The sequence below is a fragment of the Elephantulus edwardii genome, unplaced genomic scaffold, assembly GCF_000299155.1.
Source record: "Elephantulus edwardii isolate Elephantulus edwardi_28Jun2011 unplaced genomic scaffold, EleEdw1.0 scaffold00318, whole genome shotgun sequence".
In the NCBI taxonomy this organism is placed as follows: Eukaryota; Metazoa; Chordata; class Mammalia; order Macroscelidea; family Macroscelididae; genus Elephantulus; species Elephantulus edwardii.
In genome coordinates this window covers 2,458,890-2,469,375 of record NW_006400068.1, presented here as the reverse complement: position 1 = coordinate 2,469,375, position 10,486 = coordinate 2,458,890, and the positions used below count along the sequence as shown (strand labels likewise).

Genomic DNA, 10,486 nt, shown 5'->3' with positions numbered 1-10,486 from the left:
CCCATTCTCTCTTATAGGTTACTCTTTGTTTCTCCCTTGCTAGTTTCAGAATTCTCTCCTTATCTTTAGTTTTGGCACATTTGACTGTGTTATGCCTTGGTGTTTTTATTTTGGGGTCTGTTCTATTTGGTGTTCACTCAGCTTCTTGAATATATATTTTCTCATTCTTCATTATGCCTGGGAAGTTTTCTCCTAGTAATTCTTCCACAACTTTTTCAGGGTCTTTCCTTGCTTCTTCCTGTTCTGGATTCCGATGATGTACATGTTATTTCTCTTGATAGTGTCCTACATTATTCTTAAGTTTTCTTCTTTTTCCTTATTTTTTGATTCTGCTTTTTGCTCTAGCAGATCATTGGTGACAATTCTATGTTCTGTTTCACTGGTTCTGTATTCCATCTCTTCAACTCTGTTCATGTGTCCATCATGTTGACAGCATCTGAAACCTTGGATCGCATATTTCAGAATGTGGTTTCTTGTTTTTCCAGTCCCCATAATATCTCGTTAGTTTTATCTGCTTTGTTTTAGATAGTTTTTTAAGTTCCTCTTGATTTTTAATTGTAGTGTCCTGTAATTATTCAAATTTGTTTTTCACTCATTGAAAATATCAGTAATTGTTCTTTTTAATTCTGTGTCCAGCCATCAGAACAGAGCAAGGAGACACTACATGTTTCAAAATCAAGAAGGGAGTCCGTCAGGGATGTATTTTGTCTCCATACCTTTTCAATCTGTATGCATGAATAAGCTCTTACAAGCAACATCACAAAGGCAAACAACACAATTTAAAAAATGGTCAGAAGGCAGGACAGGTAGGGCTCTGTGCTGAGAGCGAGCACTCTCCATTGCTTGTGGGGAGACAGAACTGAGACATCTCTGGGGTTGTAGATCCCTCCATCTGGGGGTTCTTGCCTCCGTAGCTGCAGGGCCATCCCAGGGACCAAACAGGACAAGAGATTTTCGTGTGCATAACTTAAGGCAGAGGAAAGAATTTTCTTGGCTCCCTGTGACACATGGCTGACCCACAAGCCTCTGCTTACAGGCAGCCCAGTTGGGGGTCCTGATCTCCCACCACACCAGAGACAAAGGAGGAAGTAAGTCACTGCAGAAAGGTTCAGGAGAAGTGGGACTCTGTGCCAAGAGTGAGCACTCTCCATTGCTTGTGGGGAGACAGGTCTGAGGCTTCCCAGGGTTAGTTCCCTCCATCTGGGGGTTTGTTTGTTTGTTTGTTTTTTTTGTTACTTAGAATTTATGAAATGCTAAGAATTAAATGACTGACACCTACAGTATTTTGCAAAATCTTTCTGAAAATCCATCCGGGCGTTGACAAAGGCGCGTCCCTTCTCTGTTCCTACAACAAACACATCTGCTTCATACATGGCGATGCAGGCAACTTCAGCCTTGGACTTGGCCAGCTCTTTACACATTGACTCCAGAGCAGACATCTGGGGGTTTTTGCCTCTGTGGCTTGGGAACCATCCCAGTGGCCAAACAAGACAATATATTTTATTATACAGAACTTCAGGCAGAGGGAAGGGATTTTTGTAGCTCTCTGAGAGATAAGGATGGCTGACTTGAGACACAAGCTGCTTGAGCTGGCAGCCCTCATCTCTAACATCATGCCACTCCAGAGACAAAGGATGACATTAAGCTCTAGGAGAAAAGATACATGAGAAACTGCTTGAGTAGAGCACTTGATCTTGCACCACTTAACCACTTCATATATGAAGGAGGCCTATAGAGTTGGTGCCCGGGGAGTACTTCAAGGCAAGATTCATACAAGGCTGCAGTGCAGAACAGAAAGAACCTCTAGGCATTTAGGAAAGGCACCTTTTCGTCAAAAAGGCTTATAGTGGAGTGAGTACTTCATCACATTTTGACTTGGCAACTAATAAGTAATATTATAAAGACAAGAACCAGCAACAGCTTTTGCAGACACAATAGAAATGACCTAACACTTATCAAGAAAAACTTCACATAATGTCAAGAAAGCAACAGGCAGCTTCAAACATTGTGAAAAAACAAATTAAGCCTTCTTCAAACAAGCAGAGAATATCAGAGACTTTATGAATACCCCACAGTCAATAAGGCAGATGATATATGTTAATATGGAGACCTTCAAACAGCTATGAATAAAAGTACAAAGGATGGAAGAGACAATGGAAGCCACAGATAAAGGGAATAACCTAGAAGTAGAGAACCAGGAAAAAAAAATTGAAGAGTTATTTGAACAGCTACATAAGAAGGTGCAAAAGATGGAAGAAGCAATGGAAACCTACAAGAAAGCAAATGTTCCAGAGACACAGAGCCGGAAGAGGTACAAGAACATAAAAAAACCACAAGTTAGAGATGATATTGCCAACACAGTACTAGAAAGAAAAAAAAGGCATGAAAATGCAATCTTGTATATTAAGATGGAAATGGTAAAAAGTGTCCAGTATGTTTGAAGGACAAAATGTAGAACCCGAAAGATGGAGCACAGAGTGAGTGTGCTGGAAGACAAGAACCTCAATGGAAACATACTAGGAGAAAAATCAGAGATGAGACATAAAGAAAATGAAGAAAAATATTAGAATCATGTGAGATAACATCAAAAGAAATAATATACTTATGACTGGAATTCCAGAATATGAGAGGGATAGAGAACTAACTGAGAAAATTGTGGAAGAGGTACTAGAAGAACGCTTTGCAAGTATTATGAAAAATGAGGAAATCCACAATCAGGAAGCTCAGCAAACACAAAGTAGACTATATCCAAAAAGGAAAACATTAAGACATATCATAGTCAAATTCCCCAAAATAAAAGATAAGGATAGAATACTGAAAGCAGCACAAGTAAAACAAAGAGTTACTTACAAAGGAAAAGTAATCAGATTAAGTTCTGATTTTTCAGCAGAAATCATGGAAGCAAGAAAACAATGGGATGGCATATACTGAAATTTAAAACAATTGCTAACCCAGGATTCTGTACCCAGCAAAGCGCTTCAAAATCACATGCAGAAAAGAAACAATCTAAGGAATTTGTGAAAATAAGACCAAACTTGCAAGAATTTTAAGGGAAGACCTACACAAAAGTGAATGGACTATAGTAACAAGAAATAACAAAATAAGAAACACAGCAAAATGGCAACCATAAAATCTGGCCTGTCAATAATCACACTTAATGTGGATGGACATAATGCTGGTGCAATCAAAAGTAAAAGAGTAACAGAATGCATAAAAAAGCAAAACCCATCAATATGTTGTGTACAAGAGACACATCTAATAAATGAAAAGATAGACGCAAAATCAAAGGCTGCAAAAAAAAAAAAGTACAGCAAGCAAATGGCATCCACAAAAAAGCAGGAGTGGCAGTGCTAATCACTGATAGAATAGACTTCAGAATGAAAATCACCCTAAGATAAGGAAGACATTATATAATGTCTTATATAATGATTCAAGGCAGAGTAGATCAAGACGACTTAGCATGGGTAAGCATCAATGCACCAAATGATGTTGTTGTTATGTGCTGTGGAGTCGCTTGTGACTCATAGCAACCCTGTGTACAACAGCCCTAAACTCTGCTCTGTCCTGAGCCAATCGTACTGTCTCCAACACTCCCATCCCGATTATCCTAGTCACTGAATCAATCCACCTCATAGAGGGCCTTCCCCTCCTGCGCTGTCCCTCCGCCCTACTAAGCATGATGTCCCTCTTCAAGGTCCGGTCCCTCCTTACAACATGTCCAAAGTATGTTAGACGGAGCCTCAGAATCTTTCCCTTCAAGGAGCTGCCCAGTTTGACCCTTTCCAGGATGGATCTATTTGTTTTCCTAGCAGTCCATGGTACCCTCAATACTCTTCTCCAGCACCACAGCTCAAAGGCATCAATTCTCCTTCTATCCTCCCTAGTCTTTGTCCAACTCTCTGATGCATAACAAGTGATAGCAAAGACCATGGCCTGTATCAGATGCACCTTAGTCTCCAGTTGTACATAGGGTTTTCAAGGGCCTGCTATTTCAGAAGTGGATGGCCAATCCTTCTTCCTAGTCTGTCTTAATCTGAATGTTCAGATTTAGAGAAGTATCAGATAGACAAGCATTTTACAGAAAAATGAAAGATATATCCCTTATTGTGGAGTTAACCATTAGTATCAGTGTTGTCCCTGCCTTTGGCACACATGTCTTTACCCACTTTCTTCCCTGCTCCACCATCCACCAGGATACCCATACACTTCTACCCACTCCCTTCAACATCTATGATAGACCTGCTAAATACATAAAACAGCAGTTAACAGAACTGAAGAATAGACAGCAGCACCACAGTAGTGGTAGGAGGCTTTAACACATTCAAAAGAAACTTAACAAAGACGCAGAGGACTTAAACTACACAGTCATCCAACTCAACCTTGCACTACACCCAACTAAAACTCTGTTCACCTTCTTCTCAAGTGCACATGGTACATTCTCAAGAATTGATCACATATTAGAGCATAAAGTAAGCCTCAGGAAATTAAACACTGAAATAATACAAAGTATCTTCTCAGACCACAGTGCCTTAAAGTTAGAAATTAGCCATGAGAGGATAAAGCTTATGAAGCCATCAGGAAGTAAAAAGGCATTCTGATTGGCAAAGAGATGTTTCAACTGTCATTCTATGCAGATGATATGATAGTGTACACAGAAAACCCCCATAGACTTAACAAAAAACCTGTTAGAGCTAGTAGACCAATTTAGTAGAGTGCCAGAATACTAGACCAGTATCCAAAAATTAGTGGGATTCCTCTACAGTAGCAGCGAGAACTCAGAAGGAAGCCAAGAAAGCAATGCCATTTATAATAGCCAACTACAAATTGAGGTACTTGGGAGTGAACCTAACTAAAGATACAGAAGACCTATACAAAGAAAACTACAGAATATTTCTGCAAGACAATAAAAGACTAAAAGCAATGGAAGAATGAATGTGCCCTGTTCATGGATAGGAACATACGGTATTGTGAAAATGGCAGTCTACATGTTTACCACAATCCCTATACAGATACTAAATTCATTTTTCAAGATCGAAAGGGAAATTGTTAAGTTTATTTGGAGAGAAAGAGAACCCAAATAGGCAAAACACTTCTGAAAAACAAAAATGAAGTGGGAGGCATATCACTACCTGACTCAAAGCCAACTACACAGCAGTAGTAACCAAACAGCATGGTACTGGTACAATGAAAGGCACATAACCAATAGAACAGAATTGAAAACCCAGAAATGGATGCAGCTATCTATGGTCAGTTGATATTCGATGAGAAAAGAAAACCTGTCAAATTAGAAAATGATAACCTCTTCAATATATGGTGCTGGCAAAATTGTACTGCTACTTGCAGAAAGCTGAAACAAGATTCACATCTCACACCATACAACTTAAGGTGGATCTGAGACCTCGGAATAAAATCCAAAACCATAAAGCTCATAAGAGACAAAGTGGGACCAAGCTTAGAAGGCTTAGTCTATGGTATAAAGGGACTGCCCAATACAGCCAACCAGAAATATACAATCTGAAGAGGATAAAATCTATGAATGGGACCTTCTAAAGGTTAAATCTCTGTGCTCATTACAAAAAAATGTTTTCCAACAGGGTGAAAAGAAAACCTACCAACTGGGAACAAATATTTGGCAATACCATTTCAGACAAGGCTCTCATCACGAAAGTTTACAAAATCCTGCAGGGCCTCTAGAAGAAAAAGACAAAATGGACAAAACTTGGAAAAAGTTTTCACAAAGGACAGAGGCAAATCAAAACCACAATGAGATACCATCTTACCCCAGTAGCAGTGGCAAAGTTTAGCAGGGCATCAAGTAATAAACGTATTACAAGGATGTAGTGAGATAGGAAAGCTTATACATTATTGGTGGGATTGTAAAATAGTTCAGCCACTCTGGAAGTTGTTTGATGTTTCCTCTGAAAGTTGAACATAGAAATTCCATATGACTCAGGTATCCCATTGGTTAGAATATTCCCTGAGAAAATGAGAAGGCACAAACAGAGACTTGTACACCAATGTTCATAGGAGTGTTATTTGCCATAGCAAGAACATGGAAACAGCCCAAATACCCAACCAAAATGGAATGGATTGAGAAAGTATGGTACATTACACGATAGAATCCTATGCAGCATGCTGCAGCAGTGATTTTGTGAATAACTATCTGGGAAGAAATGTAGAGCATTATCTTAGTGAACTAACTCAGTCTCATAAAGACAAATACTGTATAAAAATACTATTGTAGAATGTGTACGAGGATCCAAGGGGGAGGCTGAATCATAGGGTCACACAATTTGATGGGTGGAAGGAGGAATTGGTAAAGGAAAGGGGAAAAGTCTGGTGAGAAAAAAATGTATATGAACTTTGTATGTAAACCATTATAAAATAAAATAATAAAGAAAAAAAAAAACCCAAACAACCTCTAATACCAGTGCGCTACAAGATGCTATAAATCCAGTTTCATGACCATGGGATTGTGATGATAAAAAAAAAAAATGGTCAAAGAACATGAATTTCTCCAGAGAAGATATACAAATAGCCAACAAGCATGTTAAGGAGGCTCAACAATTTTAAAAACAGTTAATTGCAAAGTTCAAATAAAATGAGCCTACATTACTAGGTTTCCTATTTAAAAACAAAAATCTTCACAGAAGTGGAATTTTTGGTTTTTATTCATTATGATGTAAGGTCACTGTCCAGCTTTATTCTTTTGCATACTGAGACCCACTTTTTTCATCACTGTTTGTTGAAGGGACTAGTTATCTTCAGTAGATGTCTTGGTAGAATTTTTGAAAATTGACCATAGCTGTATGAGTTTATTTCTAGAGTTTCTTTTCCCTTCCCCTGGACTGTTTACCTGTTTGATCTCTATAATAGGTCACTATAGAGAAGACAAAGGAGAAGAAATACATTTGTGTGTTGTGACTTAATATTGAACCTTCCTAGAGGCTAAAACTTAAGAGTTACACTGAAAGAGCAGCATTTTTATATAGATTAATGTCAACTATTTCAATCTTATCTTTTCCTTTTTCTATAGACTCATTCTCTTTGCTTTATTAATGTGGTAGGATTTACTTAATCTAATTATGTACCATAATTATGTACTTACTTGTAGTTTGTGGGCTACAAAAGCATTTATGTGACTGTGTGGATCACAACAATTTATGAACAACACTGAGAAAAATGGGAATATCAGAACATTTTATTGTGTTCATGTGAAATCTGTACATAGGTCAAGAAGCCATTGTCCACACAAAATAAGGGAACACTGCATGGTTTGAAAACAGGAAAAGTACATCTAAGGGTTATATCTTTTCTCCTTATCTATTCAAGCAATATGCTGAGCAGATAATTCCAGAAGCTGATTGTATGAAGAAGAAAGTGGCATCAGGAATTGATAGACTCATCAGCAACCTGCTTATTATGTTGTATAACACTGATATGCAGATAACTGAACACTGCTTGATGAAAGTGAGGAACACTGAAAGGCTTGCTGCAGAAGGTCAAAGACACTGCCTTCAGTATGGATTATATCTTAACACCAAGAAAACAAAAGTCCTTACCACTGGACCAATATCAGACACATAAGACCTTTAGGATTGGAAGCACAATACACAATGTGGAAAGTCAGCACAACGTAACCAAGGCAGAAGAAGACACTGAAAAGTATGCAACAGCAGTAAATACTACTAGATAAACAATCCAGCAGCACCATTTGGTAGCATATATTCTTGTATATGTATTTGCACATGCTGCAAGTTGGTGCCCTCGTGCTAAGGAGTATTGCTATCCTACCAACCCAAAGGCACGCAGCTCATATCCACCAGCTCCTCCGAGCAAGAAACATGCATAGTCTCTTTCTGTGCCTTATAATCTCTGAAAACTTGCTGGAGGGTAAGCTGTGAGTTGGCTTCAGCTGTATGACACATAAATAGAGTGCACAGGTGCAACAATCAGGAAATCCTCTCCTGGGACGGAGATACTGGTGTCCATGACCATGGTCTCAGGGCACATCTAGGTTCATATAACATAGCTCATAGAGACAATATTCTACTTCCTGCTTTGATAAGTAGTTTATGAAATCTTAAAAGCTTTAAAGTAGCAATAAAATTAAAACTATTGGTCTTTCCATCTGGAACAACAACATCAAAAGAAATTCCTGAGGCCACAAGAACTGGATGGTGCCTACTGGTAAAACCAGCCTTTCTTCCAGAACCACATAGAAGGTGTTGGAGGAAAGGTAATACAGATTTTTAATTAATTTAAAAACTCAAACTTGGTCTGATAGAGACAGGTCCCTGAAACTATGGCCCTTATATACCCCTCTAACTTAGAACTAAGTCAATCCCAGAGATTACCTTCAGCTACATAAAAAGTCCATAAAAGTGAACAGTAACAAATGAAGGTATATGATCCTCAGAACAATCATCTCCACACAATCAAAAGAGCAGCATTTGTCCAGAAGCAAAGTTAAGAGCATAGGAAAGGGCAGGAAAACTGGGTTAATGGAAATAGGGAGAAAGCTGACATTTGTGACAATTGCAGCCATTAGAACAGAAGAATCTGGTATAAATTATAGAATGAGAAAACAAATTTGCTTTGTAAACTTTCACCACAAACACTAATTTTTATTTTATTTTTTCCATTCATTCATTGTTGGACATTTTCCTCCCTGCCCACCCCTCTTACCAGTTTGTTTTTCTCTTTGAAAAAAGAAAAAGAAATTCTTTCATTGTTACACAGACTCTTGTCATCCAAATAATACCTGATCATATATTCCTTTTAAATAATTCTCTCCTTCATCTGTTTCAATGCAGTGTACATTATTTATCCACTCTCAGTTTCCTCCCAACCTCAATGTCAGTCTTGTTTTATAACAGTGGCATTATGCAGTATTTGTCTTTTTGTGACTGAGATATTTCACTCAGCATAATATCCTCCAGGGTCATCCATTTTGTATAATATTTCATAAGTTCCTTGTTTTTCAGTGCTGCATAGCATTACATTGTGTGAATATACCAGAGCTTCTCTGTCTATCCGTTTGTTGATGGGCACTTGGGTTATTTCCAGCTCTTTGCTATCGTGAACAAAGAAGCAATAAACATAGGTGTGCGTATATCTGCTTGCGAGGCAGTTACGGTTTCTTTGGGGTATATTCCCAGTAAAGGAATTGCTGGGTCAAATGGTATTTATATTTGCAACTTTTTGAGAAAATACCGTACAGCTTTTCATAGTGGTTGCACCATTTTACACTCCCACCAACAGTGAATAAGGGTTCCACTTTGTTCACAACCTCACCAGCATTTGTTGTTTGCTGCTCTGTTGAATTTTGCTATTCTTACTGTGGTGAGATGATACAGTTGTTTTGATTTGTATCTCTCTTAGGGATTTTGAACATTTCTTCATGTATTTGTTTGCCTTTTTAAAAAAAACCAAAAAAAACACAACACAACTTTTTGCAAAACACTACTTTAAGGAACTCTGCCTGAAATGAGACCTTTGTGGGGCTAGAAACAACTTGGTGTGCATACAGACAACAAACATATCAAGAAGTTACATAGCATCCTTGCACAGTAGACACACGTCATTATTTGCAATAATCTAGGCAGCTGTTGCTACATTTACTTTCATATTTAAGTTGAGAACAGCCAGTTCTTTCCTACACAGGTACCATTATTTCATCAGCTTTCATAAGAGATTAATTGATTAAGATTTATATGACTTTAATGCAAGAGCACATTAAAAATACATAACTATTTTTGAAGGAAACAGCGGTGGTGGTTTTTCGGGAGGGGGAAAAAGAAAGCAAGAAATAGAATTGCAGAACTAGAAACAGCCTTCAGTTCTGTTGCAGAAAGGATTACGAGTTAGAATTATTTAACTTAAAAAGAGAGATAGGAACACAGTAAGAGACCTAAATAGTTGTACCATCAGGGTGATAAGAGATAAAGGCTTGATTTTCTTTTAATCCATTCAGACTAACGTAGATAGGTACCTGTTGTTATTAGGTGCTATTGATTCAAGCATAACTAAAAATAACCCAATGAAAAGATCTGAATCCTGTTCTGTCCTGCGCCATCCTCACACTTCCTGACAGACAAGAGCCCATTGCAGCAGTCACCATGTCAAACCACCTTGTTAGGGATCTTCCTCTCCTTCACCAACCCTCCATCCTTCCCAACATGATGTCCTTCTCCAAGGAATAGCACCTCTGAGCAATGTGTCCAAGGTATGTAAGGCAAAGCCTCCTCATTCTTGCCTTCGAAGAGCACTCTGGCTGCACCACCTCTGAGACATACTTGTTCATTCTCTTGCCCTTCCATAGAATATTCAGTGCTCTTCTCCAACACCACAATTCAAAGGTGTCGATTCTTTTTCTGTCATCCTTATTCATTGTCTAGGTCTCAGATGCATAGCTAGTAATCAGAAAGACTGTGGCCTGAATCAGACACATCTTAGTCCTCAAACTGACATCACTACTCCTCAA

At 38.4% G+C, this 10,486-nt stretch overlaps 2 protein-coding genes across 2 annotated transcripts in view; one reads left to right on the top strand and one right to left on the bottom strand.

The window, feature by feature from the left end:
* The window catches only part of LOC102863888 (general transcription factor II-I repeat domain-containing protein 2-like), a 2,191-nt gene extending 752 nt beyond the window's left edge, over nt 1-1,439 (bottom strand). The window contains exon 1 of the mRNA XM_006901317.1: nt 1,274-1,439. Within this exon, the coding sequence (XP_006901379.1) occupies nt 1,274-1,439 (166 nt within the window). The remainder of the gene's footprint in view (nt 1-1,273) is intronic.
* SWT1 (SWT1 RNA endoribonuclease homolog (S. cerevisiae)) overlaps nt 1-10,486 on the top strand; it is a 147,069-nt gene that overhangs the window by 126,969 nt on the left and 9,614 nt on the right. The gene's annotated exons all lie outside the window — the stretch shown is intronic.